A 17,993-nucleotide genomic window follows, 5' to 3' on the forward strand; every position below is an offset into this window, starting at 1 on the left:
CCTCCTCCGGTAAGACAGACCTGAGCCTCGTCCTGGTGAAGGAGTTGCTCTCTTCATCAAAGACTCTATTCCTCACTCTCCATGCATTGCTCTCACTCCCCCACACCCCAGGAATACCTCTGGCTACGGCTTCCCCTCCAATCCCACCTCATGTTAAAATGTGTACTGTACCATCCACCTAACAGTGATGACTCCATCTACACCTCACTATCTGAAAACATGGACCATCTTCTATCTTCTCATCCAAACTCTCTCTTCCTCTTATGTGGTGACTTCAATTGTCATCATGCCAGTTGGCTAGGTGTGGGTACCTCTCTCACCTGTCATGGCACCTCAGCAAAAGCTTTCTGCGACTCATTGGGATTGACTTAATCGGTAAACTTCCCGACCCGGATCTCAACCAATGGTACTCCATCTCTTCTGGATCTGATTTTGACAAATTTCGCTGACAATATCTGCTGCTCTTCCTTCGCTCCAATCGGTTCTTCTGACCACGGCCTTGTCAAAGTGGACATCTCTCTGGCTGTTATCAGAGAACCACCTCACCGCCGTCGAGTCTGGCATTTCAGTCAAGCCAACTGGCAGGGTCTCCAAGCAGCCATCAAACTTCTTGACTGGTCTCCCATCATGACTTTCTCCAACATCAACTCTTCCTGGGAATTCTTTCAAAGAAACTTGCTTGCCCTCATGCACAGATTTATCCCCTCTGATCTTCAGTTGTCCTACCTTTCCTCCCGCCCTTGGTTTACTGAAGCTTGTGGCGAGGCAGTTGTCCTGAAACAACTTTCCTTTGCCTCATGGAAAGCAAACTCAACTGAGGGTAATCTCAGTTCCTTCCATGAAGCTCGGAACAAGTGTGTATCTACCCTCAGGAGAGCCAGAAAACAACATCTTTCTAATCTCAAGTCTGAACTCTCAAACCTTTCCCCTCCTCAAAATCCTGGTGGCGTTTAATCAAATCTGTTTCTGGTGTATGTTCCCCCTCCATCCCCTCCCTTGCCTCAAATGGCCGCACTGCTGATACCCCACATGAAAAAGCTGAATGCCTAAACTCGGTGTTTGCAGCTAAATCTTGTGTCAAAAACCCATAATTTTCTCTACCCACTTTACCCAGTCGCACCCAACTGTCCCTGGACTCTGTGTCCTTTTCTCCTGACAACGTGGAGAGCTTGCTGTCAAACCTCGACTCAGATTCTGCAACCGGTCCAGACGGCATCAGCCCACGTGTCCTCAAAGCCTGCTCTTCTGCTCTTGCTCACCCTCTCTCTGTTCTATTCACCCTCTCATTTGCTCAAGGTCATCTGCCATCTGTTTGGAAATCTGCAAATATCACTGCCCTGCATAAAAAAGGTGCAAAAACAGATCCCTGCAACTACAGACCAATCAGCCTTCTCCCAATCATCAGCAACGTTATGGAATCCATCATCGCTTCAGACATGAAATCTTTCCTCTTCTCAAATGGCTTGATTTCCGATCATCAATTTGGTTTCAGACCAGGTCACTCTACCCTGGATATGCTGCTTCTGCTCTCCCAACATTGGATGGAGGTCCTCAATGCCAGACAGGAAATCTGAGCCGTATCCCTGGACATATCATGTACTTTTGACAGTCTGGCACCCTGCCCTACTCACCAAACTCTCTTCCCATGGTAGCCAAGGCCATCTCCACTCATGGCTCGCAGACTTCCTCTCCTGTCGCAGTCAACGTGTGGCCCTAAATGGAGTTCTTTCATCCCCCCTTCCTGTCCAGGCTGGAGTTCCTCAAGGTAGCGTTCTGGACCCTGTTCTTTTTCTGGTTTTCATCAATGATCTCTCTGACTCTCTGGAAAATCCTCTATATCTCTTTGCTGGTGACTCCACCCTCTGCTGTACCATCTGTCATTCCTCGGACCGACAAGCAGCAGCTTCTTCGCTCACTGCAGATCTGGATAAAATCACAAACTGGTCCAACACATGGAACATGTCTTTCAATCCGGACAAATCTCACACTCTCACTATCTCTTCGAAAGGACCGTTTAGAAAACCCACCCATCCACTTTCTCAACAATCCTCTGGAAGAAGTCCTTTCTTTCAAGCTTCTGGGTTTCACTATCTGCCATGACCTTTCCTGGGAAAGCCACATTTCAAACCTCGCCTCCAAAGTCAGTCGCAGACTGGGAGTCCTCCGTCGTGCAAAGTCTTTCCTCGGCCCTCCTGAGCTCCTGACCACTTACAAAGCTTTTGTTCGTAGCCTGATGGAGTACTGCTCTCCCCTCTGGGCTGGTGCTTCTGCCTCTCACCTTTCTCGGCTTCACGCTTTAGAAACCAGGGCATTTCGGATCATCGGCATCTCCCGCAATGAGGCTGAGTCTTTGGGCTTCTCACTCAATCACCGCAGGTTGGTCGGTGGTCTTTCTGTCTTCTACCGTCTCCTCTCCAGCCTTGCCCCCCCTGCTCTCTCTGCGATTTGTCCCCACCACATTTCCTCAGGGCGCTCAAGGTCCGCCAACAACCCCCTTCTGATAAAACTATCAAAATCACGAATCACTGCTCACCTTCACTCTTTCATTCCTCCTTTTTCCTGCCTTTGGAATAAACTCCCTCACTCTATTCTTTCCCATTCTTCCCTCCACGCTTTCAAAACAGTTGTTCACCACCACCTCTTATTCACCACCACCTCACCCCCATCTAAATCCTCGATCTTTTCTACCCCCGATAAGCCACCCAAGCCCACTTCCTTCAAATTCCCTGCTTTCCTTCCTGAAAGTCCCTGTAATATTCATCTTCTATTCCCCATGTTCCCCGTCCTATCGCTTCCACAGATCTCCTAATGTGTCTGTTCCCCACTGTTTTGTCCCTCCCACTCCCGCCCCTCTTGTCTCGTGTCCCCTTGATGTGCGTTGTGTGTTAGCGCTCACACGAGCCTCGACAAGGTATACAAAGACAAAAACAAAACAAATATATATCTATCTATTTCTATATCTATCTATTTCTATATACTTATACATATTGTTACGAATTCACCACCCGCCCAGCATGCGAACGACCGCTTTTAAACCGAATCGCGGCCGGACGCCCACCGGACGAACAATTCAATCGCGACTTTCCGGAACAACGCCGGAAACCAGTCACGGGTGTGCTCCAACCGCACACCATGGCCTAGTCAACACTCTACCCATGCGCGACAGGGTCAATCGCCGAATTATGGATATACCTAAGTATTCGCGCGGGCAGACTACCGAGAGACGTACCTCAGCGAGGTCTGCTTGGACACGAACCGCTTAAGCGGTCTGTTCCGTTCTGGGATAAACGAGCGGTGTATTATCGCGAGACCTCACTGGACCCAATTCTTTTATTGGCTATTAAAAAGCCCGCTATTATTCTGAGAGCAATACGGCGGTTCAATGGGGAAAGAGGACACGACAAACGGGTTAGTATTCACACAAGGACATTTATTTATAAAACAACACATATGCAGTCATGCATTCAGGTATGCAAAACATTAACATGCACATAAACAGAGAAGCAATGGAACTGGCGGGAAGGGACAAGACACGAACAAGGCAAAGCACTACAACCGTCTTTTATTGTTATTATTATTATTTCAAAGCACTTACACAGTTCTACTTGCGGGACATGGCGCCACAACATTCACCCAAAGAAAAGCAAAGAAAAGACCCCCTCAAAGACAAGGGGGTCAGACTGGACCCCTTAGGGTCTTTATGTCCACGGAGCTTGGTTGACTGAAGGAACTCCAAGAGGCCGCCGCAGGTTACCTCCACCCTCGTGGTGACTTGTTTGGGCGTCCCTCTTGGACCCCTCCAGCTCCTCACCGACTGACTTCCACTCGCCTCTCCACTTGCTTCTCCTCGACGACCCACCACTCGGTTCTTGTCGACGACACACACACACACACACACACACACACACACACACACACACACACACACACACACACACACACACACACACACACACACACACACACACACACACACACACACACACACACACACCGCTGCGTTCAGCGCTCGCTTATATTTGCACGGCCCTCGCCCGCTCTCCTTCTAGCTCCCGCGGGAAACTTCCAGAAGTCGGGCGTTTTTTCGCCTGAATCGGGGCCTTTCTCGTTGAGTACTACTGTAGGCAATCGTTGCTTCCTTTTCCGCACGTGTTCGCCGGTTGGGGTGGGTGGGGGGAGAAGGGTGGGGCCGTCGTCCGTTCTCCCCCGATGAGTTCCAGGCTTCTCTCAACTGTGCTGAGGTGGAAATGCGGTGGTGGTGTGGTTGGCGTTATGGTGGCATGCCTGGCGTTTTGTGGTGGTCTTGATGGTGGTGTGGCTGGCGTTTGTGGTGGTGGTTGAGAAAGTGGTTAGGTGATTGGTGGGGTGGAGAAGGTGGTGAGGTGATGTTGGCGGTTGTGGGTAAAGTGGTGAGGATGGCGTGGTTGATGAGTCAGTCCAAAATAACGATAGCAAAATAATAAAGGCTAACTCAAAGATTGCTGCCCTGTCCACACAGATAAAACCCCATTAAACAATGGTGGGGAAATCTAACTGAACACGGACTTATCGGCATAACTGAACTTAGGACCTATATGGTGTTCTGCGAATTTCCACAGCCGTAACACTACCCCCTCCCCTTTTTACAGACTTGTCCCGAGTCGTCGAAGTTTCGTGTGCCATAATGTGTAAGTTTTCCCTAGTACGTTTTATCTTCGGATCCCTGAGCGCGACATTTAGTGTATTCGTGTCCCAAAAATAAATAACCTATGGGCTGAGTAACTAACTAAACAAACCCACTCATGCAAACGACTTAAATAAATTGCCGGCGCTATGACACACATGCAGGGTGAAGCAACTCATTTACAATTTTAACTTAACCTTGTCCTTGTAATTTTACACCACACCATGGCCCAGGACCGATGGACTCTGCGGGGAAAAAAGCACGTAGCAATGTCATCCCACAGGCCATTTTGTGAAACAGGGAGCCAGGCTCCCCAAATGCAGTCTCTGGCTCATGAATCCAATGCAGGTGACAGGGAATGTGGCCGGCTGTTCAAACGCAGTCCTCGGCCTCCCCTTGAATGAGCGCAGTGAACGCAACGGTGCATGGGTGCACAAATGCAGTCTCCTTGTGCAGCTGCCTGCAAGGCAGTCCCTGCAGAAAAATGGATGGTACTGACGCAAGCAAATACAAGCGAATGAGTGGTGCACGGGCTGCCAATGCAGTCCCGTGATGCGGCTGCCTACAGGGCAGTCCCCACAGAACGCGCGATGATCCTGGCGCATATGGTGATGGATGGATGGGGCAAATGCAACAAAAAGGGCTAGCAGGCATGGGGCAAGGCAAAAGCACGCAGACAAGGCATGGCAAGGCAAGACAAGGCCGTTGTAGCAAAACAGGCCAGTTGTGAAGCTGACCGGCACAGGCCTTGTAGCAAAACAGCCGGCAGACGAACTGACCGGCACAGGCCTTGTAGCAAAGCAGCCGGCAGATGAACCGACCTGCACAGGCCTTGTAGCAAAACAGCTGGCAGGTGAACTGACTGGCACAGGCCTTGTAGCAAAACAGCTGGCAGGTGAACTGAGCAGCGCAGGCCTTGTAGCAAAACAGCCGGTAGATGAACTGACCGGCACAGGCCTATAGCAATATATATATATATATATATATATATATATATATATATATATATATATATATATATATATATATATATATATATATATATATATATATATATATATATATATATATATATATATATTCATACATATATTGTTACGGTTGTAGAAATTCACAGATCACCATTCAGGTTCCCCAGAGATCAGTTATGTTGATAAGTGCGTGTCCAGGTTAGATTTCCCCACCGATGTCTAAAGGGAGTTACTCGTGTGACGGGCTGTGCATCTTTGAGTCAGCCGTTATTCTTTTGCTATCTTTACTTTAAAACAAACAACATCTCCTCACCTTCATCTCCACGGCGCCGCCATCTTGTCACCAGCAATGGCGTCCATGAATGAGCGGCAGGGTGTTTTCAAACACCGCTGCGTTGTGAGGGTGATTCCTGCCACCTCCGCGTTCGACGGCAAGATCAAAATCAAAACGACGAAAGGGGCAGAGTCAGCCGGGAGTGGAGGGTCGGAGGTGAAAGACCAACCCCCCCTCCCCCACGAACCCGATAAAAGGCGGGGCTGAAACGCCGAGAGGGTGGTTCAGTCGTTCAGTTCAGGGAGTTGAGAGTTCGTTGGTGAGGGTTCAGTCGTTCAGTTGTTGAGAGTTCGTTGGAGTTGAGGACGGAGCTCTGCAGTGGAGTCCGGTCGAGCCTGCAGTGCCGTGCAGAGTCGTGGGTCGGTGGAGGCGGCAGCGAAGTCACCAGCCGGAGAGAGGTCGCCGGCCGGAGAGAAGTCGCCAGCCAGCGACATAACGGTCCAAAGTGATCGGGCACCGGATCGGTCCGAGCAACGCCGAGGAGTGAGCGGGCTCTTAAAAGAGCATCAACTCCAAAAGAGCAAGGCCCGTTCGCTCCTCTGAGGCGTCGTCAGCCAGGCCCGATCGACTAGGCCACAAGGCTGAACAAACCGAACACCATTACACCAGCTGCCGTGTTGACGACGAGACATCGAGGGTCGCCCACCAAGTCACCACAAGGGTGGCAGGTAACCTGCACGGTCTCGCGGAGCTCCTTTGGGCTTCACAGCTCCGCAGAACATTAAAGGCCTACGGGCCCTGTTCTCCCTGTTCCTTTCCTGGGGTTTTTGCATGGAAGTCTGTGGCACCTTGTCCGCTAAGTAGAATTGTTGTTAAGTGCATGTACGTGGTAGATAGATATCGGCTGTCGGCTTTTTGCTCGTGTCTTGTACCCATCCTCCACCCCCCCCCCCCATTGCTTCATTGACTACATGCGTGTGCAATAAATGCCCTCTTTGTTTGAATATTCACCTCCTCGTTGCGTCCCATCCTCCATTGAACTGCCATAATTGCGTTCGGAATATTAGCTGGTTTTTAACACTGATAAGCTAACCGGGACCAACGGGGCCTGGCGATATACAAAACTGCTTGGCAATCGCAACGGAGCGAGCTGCTTAAACGGCTCGTTTCCGTGCAGGCACCGTTGAGGTGTAAATCCCCGGCATTTCTGTCTGCGTGAATAATTAGGTACATTGACAATTCGGCGATCAACCCTGTCACGCGTGGACCGAAGAGTTGGCTGATTTATGGTGTAGTTAACAACACCCGTAGCTGGGTTTCGGCGTTGATCCGGAAAGCTACGACTGGATTGCCCGTCCGGTGGGCGCGCGGCCGCAATTAGCTAAAAGTGGTCGCCCGCACGCCGAACGGGTGGAAACCACAACAATATATATATATATATATATATATATATATATATATATATATATATATATATATATATATATATATATATATATATATATATACATGTAAATACACACATACATTGTAATGACAACGGACATGAATAGGATCACCGTACATGGACCAACTGCCAGATTTATTGGCGTATGCGCACACATGTACAGGCCAGAAGAATATAGCCAATGAAGCAAGCATATAATTCAACAATATCATGACATCTCCCCTTTCAGTATGAAGAGAAAGACTGAAAATAGCAAAAGCAGGTTTATGTTCCATGGAAATAGCAAAAACAAACTTTATAACCAGCTAACGAATACTCATAAGCCACGCTATATGATTACGATAGAACATCGTCCTTCAGCCTTTGAGGCAAGGCCCTGGCACGCTGTGATCTGCGGCTCGGAGGTTGAGGAAATTAGGAGTTCTCAGCATTTTAAGGTGGTGTTTGTGCCATGTCCAGGGTGCTCTGAGCTTCCTCGAGAGGAATGTTTAATTCTCCGCTTTTCTCTCGCCTCGCCTCTTCGACACCGCCACGACCCGCCTCCTGCTGCCCGGACTCCACCTCCTCGTCTCCGCCCACACGACGTCGACCCCACACGCCTACCTGGTCCCACCTACTACTCCGTCCTCCCACTCTGGACTCCGCCCCTCTCGACTCAAGCTCCTCCTTTATGGTGCCCAATTCCTGGTTCTAAACCCTCTCTTCATTGGGTTTTCTGCGTCTGTGTTTGTGCGTATGTGTGTGTCCTGGTGCCTGTCTGCCTAAGTAAGACTGCAGAAGATCATTATTATTATTGTTATTAATTTCGCGTTAAGTCTGCTCTGTGTCCCCTTTTGTAAGTTGCCTGTTTATTTGCTGCACCACACCTCTCTCCCCTATCTCTACACAACGCACCCCAATAAATCTTCACTGTGCCACATATCTTTCTTCGCCCACTGTTAATAAATTATCATTAGGAATGTTGCCAGCTCGTCTTTGTGGTTTCTTTCATTGATCCAGCATGGTCCAAATCCTAGTTTAGCCGCTACTTTATTCCCAACGATCCGTTCCTTTTAGCTGGTATGTCCTTGGCAGTGTTGCTCGGCTGCATCCGATCCGGAAAAGTGATCCGATCCGGTGGCTATTGGGTATAATCCTGGACAGGTTGCCACTCTGACATAGGATACCAGCATGCTGGCATTCATTTTGCCAACCTTGGAAGGATGAAAGACCGAGTTAACCCCACCTGGTATTAATTCAACAGCTGAGTGGAATTTGAACTCAGGATCCAAGGATCCCAAGCCCACCACCCAAACCATTAAGCCAACACCAGGCATATATATGCATACACACATACACACATATACATACACATACATACACATACATACATACATACACACATACACACATGTACATACACATACACATACACATATATGATATATATCTACAAATACTATGTACATATATATATATATATATGTATATATATATATATATATATATATATATATATATATATATATATATATATATATATATATATATATCGATCTATTTAAAAATTACTAAAACTCTCATCTTGTGCATATGTATGTTCCTGAAATACAGCCAAAACAGTACATGATAGTGCAAAACTTTTAGGGCCACATTACTCACCATTCTCCTGTGGTGTGCAGTGTCAAGTTTCGTTCAAATCGGGCAACAAAAAAATTATTAAAAAATCAATTCTCGATTCAGTCAAGTACTCTTCGGGAGTATTGGATCATTGCAAACAACCTCAACAGTATAGTTTGCTGTAGCTATCTCTTTGTTTTTTCTTGAAATATTTTTTTTCTTCAACCGCTGTCACAATGGGAACCCAACGGGTTCACAAGTCATCTAGTATGTATGAATAAAAGGGTGTGTATGTGTGTGTGTGTGTGTGTGTGTGTTTGTGTGTGTCGTTGGTTGTTATCTCCATTTGCGGGTTCGAGGAGATGGAACAAAGTCCTCCAAGGACTCAAAGTATCCACCTTTGCTTCAGTAAGGCATCACAATTCATGGACCAAGTTGTTAAATTGTAGTTGTTCTCAGTGTTTTGTTCCGAGGGCTCTTTTCAGGATCTTCAATAAACCCCGGACTGTTTCCAATTGTAGTTTGTTTGTGGTAATATTTCCGGGGATGGTTATCAAAATGTCAGCGAGGTTCTTCTTTGTTATTAAGCCTGGTGTTGGCTTAGTGGTTCGGGTGGTGGCTTGGGATCCCAGGATCCTGAGTTCAAGCCCCGCTGGCAGCTGAATTAACACCAGGGGGTTGACTCAGCCTGTCATCCATCTGAGGTCGGCGAAGTGAGTACCAGTGTACTGGTCCCGGTGTATGCCCTGGTTAGAATAGGTGTACCATATCCCTGTGTGTCGTAAGAGGCGACCAGGGTTGGCGCCAGGAAGGGCATCCGGCCATAAAAAAAACATTGCCTCAAGAAAAAGCCTAACCCCTGCACAGCAGGGAAAAATGGCTGTAAAAATGGTTCTTCTTTGTTATTCCTGTTGCTCCAATTATCGCTGGTGGTGCAATTTTGACACTTCATCTTCCAAGATCTTCTTGATCTCATTTTTGAGGTCCTGGTATTTGATCATTTTCTTGATTTCTGCATTATTTCAGCCAAAATCACTGGGTACTGATATCTCGATCAGCAATGCTATCTTTTCTTTTTTGTTCCTGAGAACGATGTCTGGTCGCAAGGCTTTGTTTTCCATGTTCATACTCGATGGGATCATCAAGTCGTACATGAACAAGACGCCCTTATTTTCAGTGATTGCCTTTGGTTCGTGTTTCCATGAGTTTTCCGGAACTGGGATGTTGAAATTTTTGCAGATATTGCAATAAATCACTTTGTATACTTTGTTGTGTCTTTGTGTGTAAAGTTGTTCTGATAATAGTTTTTCCATCCTGAAAGCAGGTGACTAGTACTTTCTGTTTTTGTTTTGCAGAACCGACACTTGTCCATTTGGCTCGGTCTCCCCATCTTTTTAAAATCCATTGGTGTAGTGTTCTTGATCTTGGGCATTTGTTATTATTCGTTCTCCGTCCCAGTTGACCTGATCTCTTCTTAGCCATTCCAATGAGACTTCCTTGGCGATACCTACTCGGTCCAATAATTATTTGTATTTTCAAGCTCCTTTGTCGTTCTCCCCGTTGTTGGTGTAAATTTGTTGATATTTTTATTTCTTTTGTCTTTTTTGTAATTGTTGGGGCTGTATTTGTTACGATTTAATTTTCCTGTGCGGCATCTTCTATTCACACCCGTTCTTGGAAATTCCTTGTAAGGTGAGATTGAGATACTTTTTCAGGTTTGTTGTGTTCGTGTTTGTTTACAAATCGAATCCGATAGTCCGTTGAGTATTTCACTTACTCAGCTGGTCCAACACTCATCACTCAGTGCACCTGGTTGAGTTCCATCAAGCCACTTCCTCCCTCTCCTCTCGGCAGGTACATTCTCGGATGCACTGGTTTTTGTAGAACATTTTGTGGATGGTAAGGAGTATCTTGTTTTGATGTCGACCTTATTGATTTCTGATTGGAACCAGGTTATTATTCCACACCTGTATTGGAACACTGGTACTCCAAGTTGATTTATGGCGTTGATTTTGTTTCTTGGGGAGAGATACGGTTTCAGGATCAGCTTCGTTCTATGTAGGTATTCTTTGTCAATTGTTTTGTGAATTTGTTTGTGACGTATTTGGATGATGCTTCGTTTTCTAAATGCTGTATTGTTGTTTCAAGGTCAATTTTTATGTTGTCTGTTTTTGTTGGTTTATCTTATACAAATGTACACTTGGCACACTTATCTGGTCCAAATTCCATTTGAATCTCCGAAGAGAACCGTTAGCTGTTGGAGAACCATTAACTAGTTTTAGCTGTTCTGTCAATTTTTCGGCATTCGGTGCAAAAAGCTTTAAATCATCCATGTGCAGTATAGTAGGTGTGTCACCTTTCCTGTTTGTGTGTGTGTGTGTGTGTGTGTGTGTTTCAGCACTTCCATTAGCCTTATAAACTGTCGAAATAAAACAAGAAAAAAGATGTCAAAGTGGGCAGTTGCAGAAATTAACTCTTTTGTTTTTTTAATCCAATGGCCTGCAAAAGTATTCACCACTCCCCCCCTCCCCCCTCCAAAATTTTTCATATTTTGATTCCCCCTGAGCTTATTTGTGATCCTTTGAAATCACACTTAAAATATAAAGTCTTCACAAACTATTCCAAAGTGAAAAAGCTAAAATAATTCAGATAAAATGTGAATAAGTTAGATTAACAGAGAAAATCAGATGTTTCTCGGTTGCATAAGTATTCAAACCCTTTTCCTTTTTAATCCTAAATCACTTCAGGAGCAAATTATTTGTTTGAAAGGTTTAAAAAAATAAGTGTAATAGGGTTCACCTGTATGTAATCAATTGTTTTACTTAAAAATTATGATCACCTACTTATCTAAGGAGTTTTAAGGTACAACTCACTTGGTCAACCAACAAGGAAAACATGAAGACCAAGGAGCTTTCCAAAGATGTCAGACATAAAGTGGCGGAGAAGCACCGTTCTGGAGAGGGTTACAAGAAGATTTTAAAGTCACTCCTTATCCCTTTGAGTACGGTGACATCCATCATCAAGAAGTGGAAGACGTATCATACCACCAGACTCTACCCAGATCAGGTCGCCCATCGGAGCTCAGGAGCCGGGCAAGCATGAAACCGCTTCAGGATGTCACTGTAAATCCAACAATGACTTTGAAAGATCTGTAAGGCTGTTTGTCCGAGATGGGAGTCAGTGTTCATCAATCAACAATATCCTGTTGCCTTCAATGGACAGATGGCAAGAAAGAAGCAATTACTGAAAAGACTCATCTAAATGCTCATATGGAGTTTGCGAAAAAAAAAAAAACGTCTTCATGCTACTGCAGGCACGTGGAGAAACGCTTTGTGATCAGTCAAGACAAAAACTGAACGTTTTGGTCTAAATTAAAAGTGTTACGTCTGGCACAACCTCACACTGCACATCACCCAGTCAACACCATCCCAAATGTCAAGCATCGTGGTAGCAGCATCATGTTATGGGGCTGCTTTTCATCAGCAGGGACTGGCAAACTTGTCAGGATAGAAGGGACAACGGTCGGTACAAAGTACAGGAGGATTCTTGATGAAAAGCTGCTCGAGTCAGCCATGAATGTGAAACTGGGTCGGAGATTCACATTTCAGCAGGACAGTGATCCGAAGCTCAAAGCGAATTGCCACATTGGAGTGGCTGAATTAGGAGAAAATAAATGTTCTTGAGTGGCCCAGTCAAAGCGCTGACTTGAACCCAATTATAAAGTTAATGCGAGACTATTATAATCAGGTTGAGATATCATCATGAGGAAGAGATATCTTCAATATGAAAGCTAAATGTTCACCTGTTTTTGAACTATTACTTGCACTGAAGTACATGGACAGCTGATCAGTCGGTCAGTCGGTCGAACAGTCAGTCGGTCGGAGGTTATTTTCATGTCCCTCGTCTCTGATCTTGTCGGAGGGGTGGGGGACAATAATTCAACTTGTAATAATGATTATTGAGCACTGCACTTGGGCACATCCTGTTGGCCTTGGACAGCCGGTTTGGGTTCAAGGATCTTTTCTACTTTTGAGATTATTTTTGTACTTGTTCACTCTAATTATAAGAATAACTCACGATGTTTTTTTTATTGATGATATTGTTGTCTTGTATCCCTTTCGGCCAACAGTATACATTCCAGACGACTGGGAAGTGTCACGAGACAAGATCTCAATTCTGCAAGAGTTGGGCCAAGGTTCTTTTGGCATGGTTTATGAAGGGGTGTCGCATGGTGTGGTGGACAGTGAGGGTGACACCCGCGTCGCTGTAAAGACCGTGAATGAGGGTGCTACTCTCCGAGAGCGTATCGAGTTCCTCAATGAAGCCTCAGTCATGAAGTCCTTTAACTGCCACCACGTGGTAAGACCAGATTAGTTTCCCAAGCTTTCATTATCCTCACCACAGCTCGATCCTAACTCTGTCAGACCTCTGCCTATGCCAGTTAATGGATGGTTTTTCAATCTTTCTGTCTCAAAATTGACCAACAACATCAATTGGGTGGACTCAGTGGTGATTTTATATGAATGGTAGAATTCAAAGCGTAAATACTTTAATTTTCTTTTATTTGTTTATTTTCCACTTTTTTCATCCCACCCTCTGGAATGGCATGAACAGCAACAGCGATGTCATGCTATGGTAGTGCTGCTCGACTGAAATACACGCACAAGCAATGTCTTTTATGTAATTTTATTCCTTTGTCTGTCATTCATGTGCATCTCCAGGTCAGGCTAATCGGTGTTGTTTCACAAGGGCAGCCCACACTCGTCATCATGGAGTTGATGACGCATGGTGACCTCAAGAGCTACCTCCGCTCTCTGCGCTCTGACGCCGAGGTTAGCATCAAAGAATGATATGTACTGTATATCTCAGAGAAAAGTAAATATTGACATTCCTAAAGAAAGGAAGGGCTCACGGGATTGTCTGGAGGTATGTGCGCTTATACCTGAGCTGTCCAGCCTGGGTTGCTGTTTCACATGCCATGGAATTATGTACACCGTCCATTGGATGGACGTTGAGCTGGAGGACCCGTTACGTCTGTCAGCACTGCAAAGGTTGGTGGACGTTAAACATCCCACGGCATATTTAGTGAAGAGTGGGAAAGTTATTGCCAGCATCCTGAACAAATTCCAAATTCTTGCCCCGACTACCTTCTGGAAGGCTTTAGCGAACCAGTGCAACCTTTGCTTAGGAATTGATTCAACAGCACCGAGTATGGTACATTACATTGATTGCAACAAAGGAAAACAAGGAGCTGATACTCCATGTCCCCTGTCTTTTGGGTGGTATGAGGAATAGATATCTGCAATATGAAAGCGAAATGTTGAACAGTTTTTGAAATATCGCGTACACAAAAGTACATGGACAGATGATCTGTCAGTCGGATCAAGCTCATTTTTAATGTCCCCTATCTCCTACCTTGTCGAAGGGGTGGGGGACAATAAGTGCAAGAAAAACCTGATTATCAGCATGATCAGTTCTTTCATCCAGAGGTGCCACACTTGTGTCAATTGTCCAATTTCTGGTTCCTTGCACAATTTTTGCAGACTTGAAAAAATGGGTCAGGGGAGGGGGATGAGATACTGGCTCACATCGCTATTGTACGACATCATCTGTGTACACTGTACATATTTGAGGTGTGTGTGTGTGTGTGTGTGTGTGTGTGTGTTTGTGTTTGTGTGTGTGTGTTCTAATTTGCCAGCCACACCTTTTGTCCCACGGGGCTCAAACTTGCCATGAAGACTGTTCACTTGCTCAGGGTGGTTTTGAACTATAAGCCTCCCCCCAACCCCTCATTCCCCCCTCCCTCACCCCACTACCTCCCACCACCATGTGTTTGCTTCCATATTCTGGGTACACCCTTTCACCCATGGGGCTCATTCACACTTGGCACTAAGCGTCCACTCCCCAGGATAGTTTTGCACTTCGCCCCACCTCCTGCCCCAACCCCACCCCCATTACCCCTCTCCTGTGTGCGTTTGTTCTGATTTGCTGGACATACCTTTTGACCCACGGGGCTCAAACTTTCCATCAAGACTGTTCACTCCCCGAGGGTGGTTATGCATGATTAACTTCTGCCCCCAAGCCACTACCCCCCCAAACGCACACACACACACACACACACACACACACACACACACACACACACACACACACACACACACACACACACACACACACACACACACACACACACACACACACACACACACACACAGATACCAGCCACACTCCCCACAATGTGTGTTTGGTTCTTCGATCTACTGGATACACCCTTTCACCCATGGAGCTCACTCATACTTGGTATAAAGGGTGTCTGCTCCCCCAAGATAGTTTTACACTTTGCTCCATCTCCTGCCACAACCCCCACCCCCATTATCCCCATCAACCCCTACTGTGTGTGTCTGTTCTCATTCACCGGCCACATATTTTGATCCACGTGGAGCAAACTTGCCATGCAGACTGTTCACTCCCCCACGGCGGTTTTGCACTTCAAACCTCCTCCCAACCCCACCACAGACCCCCGTCCACACCAAGTGTATTTGCTTACATATACTGGGTACACTCTTTCACCCATGGGGCTCACTCACACTTGGCATGAAGTATCCACTCCCCCAGTAGAGCTCCTGCCCCAACCTCCACCCCCATTATCCCCTTACTGTGTGTGTTTCTTACGATTTACCAGTCGCGCTCTTTGACATCCAGTCATACTTTTTGACACATGATGCACAACTTGGTATCAAGAGTGTTCACTCTCCAGGTTGGCTTTGCATGATGACTTGCTTCTCCAACAACGCCAAACCCACCACCCACTGCCCCTCCCCTCTCCATATATATATATATATATATATATATATATATATATATATATATATATATATATCTTCTTCTTCTTTCGGCTGCTCCCGTTCGGGGTCGCCACAGCAGATCATCCGTATGATCCGCATAGTGATTTGGCACATGTTTTACGCCGGATGCCCTTCCTGACGCAACCCTGGTCGCCTCTTACGACACAGGGATATGGTACACCTATTTTAACTGGGGTATACACCGGCCCAGTATACTGGTACTCATTTCGCCGACCTCGGAAGGATGACAGGCTGAGTCAACCCCCTGGTGTATTAATTCAGTGGCCGAACGGGGTTTGAACTCAGGACCTTTTGGATCCCAAGCCGCTGCCCTAACCACTGTGCCAACACCAGGCTCATATACATATATATATATATATATATATATATATATATATATATATATATATATATATATATATATATATATATATAGATATATATATACATATATATACATATACATACATATATATATATATATATGTATATATATATATATATATATATATATATATATATATATATATATATATATATATATATATATATATATATATATATATATATATAAATATATAAGTATATATATATATATATATATATATGTATATATATATGTATATATATATATATATATATATATATATATATATGTATATATATATATATATATATATATATATATGTATATATATATATATATATATATATATATATATATATATATATATATATATATATACATATATATATACATATATATATATATATATATATATATATATATATATATATATATATATATATATATATATATATATATATGGGTGAACTAGCAGAGAAATTCGATATTTTCACATCGTTCAGCCTTGAATAACCCTGCATTTATTTCCCGGATATACCGAACAATGCGTGCAAAACTGCCGATGCTGGAAGGAAGTTCATACAGAGTAGCGGAGGAACATGACTAAAGTAGGCCGCAGCACCTCATCTGCCACACGCATAAAGCGGGCTCGATTGCAGGAGACACTGGAAGATACTGCCAATCAACTTGCATGCACACGTGAGCAAATGGCAAGGACGCGGGCTATAAAAATAACAGAGGCTATCTCTGCCAGGAGAAAATACATGAGTTTCGACCAGGATAAAGAAGCAAGAAACTAAGTGAAACCTACAAGGCAGCCCTAACCTATGAAAGTAGCAGCCCACCAGTCTCAAGTTTTGTGGGTGAGATGGACAAGGAATGTGCTAGCTGTTCAGCCTTGAAGTGGATGCATGAAACACCTGGTCTCTGTTGCTCCAAAGGCAAAGTCCAAGGCCTACTTCTTCAAGCACCTCCACAACCCCTCTCCACCAGCTGCTTCTCGGTCAAACAACAGATTCAAAACACTTTCTCACCAACATTCGACGATATAACTCTGAATTTCAAATGGCATCATTTGGATGCAAGGAGATTAACATTCAACATGTCTGGAATCCAACGATCACCATCCAGGATCAAGTTCATGACCGGATGGGAAGTTTATGTCCAATCCCCAACGAAGACGCAAGCTTTGTGCAACTATATTTTTTGGGTGAAGAGGAGGTGCAAACCCAGTGCAAAATATTTCCTGGTTTGAAGCAGAACGTCATACATGACCGACTGGAGATGCTGCACAACTGCAATGTCAACACAAACAGCTTCAATATGGCCTCAAGACTTCATGACTGACTCAAGCCACAGACTATAAAATTGTCATCAATGCCGATGGATGGCCCAGTACTGAGCATGAGAGGTCCTTTTATTGCTCCTCAATGCAATGATGTTGCCTTTTTGATGAGAGATATGGAGCACGGCAAGCATGACATTATTTTACATCACAGAGAAAGCTTCCTCCAACGAATATGCAAGACCCACAGGTCCTATGATCCTCTTCAATACCCACTCCTGTTTCCAAATGGAGAGGATGACTACACCTTCCAGAGTGAATGAGCTCCTGCTCAGTTCAATGTGTCCGCCATGAAGTTCGACTCTTTTCGGCTTATGTTTCGACGTAATGGTAAGTTCAACATTTTGCTGCGCTGTAAACATCTATTCCAGCAGTTTTGTGTTGATATACCTGCAAAAGTTGAGGCTGAATGGTTGTGGGGCTTTAAATTGGTATCAAGTGTGTCCAGTACTCCAAGCTGGTTTTGCAATTTGACATTCCCC

The 17,993-nt window shown here is 45.0% G+C and overlaps 1 protein-coding gene across 5 annotated transcripts in view; it reads left to right on the top strand.

Annotated features, from left to right (window-relative positions):
- LOC147020746 (insulin-like growth factor 1 receptor) overlaps positions 1-17,993 on the top strand; it is a 252,796-nt gene that overhangs the window by 205,748 nt on the left and 29,055 nt on the right. For all 5 annotated transcript variants that reach the window (XM_085896358.1, XM_085896356.1, XM_085896357.1 and 2 more), the window contains 2 exons: positions 13,084-13,313; positions 13,676-13,786. In XM_085896358.1, the coding sequence (XP_085752484.1) occupies positions 13,084-13,313; positions 13,676-13,786 (341 nt within the window). The remainder of the gene's footprint in view (positions 1-13,083; positions 13,314-13,675; positions 13,787-17,993) is intronic.

The sequence above is a fragment of the Eptatretus burgeri genome, chromosome 9, assembly GCF_056783735.1.
Source record: "Eptatretus burgeri isolate ZD-2024b chromosome 9, Ebu_testis_v1, whole genome shotgun sequence".
Taxonomy (NCBI): Eukaryota; Metazoa; Chordata; class Myxini; order Myxiniformes; family Myxinidae; genus Eptatretus; species Eptatretus burgeri.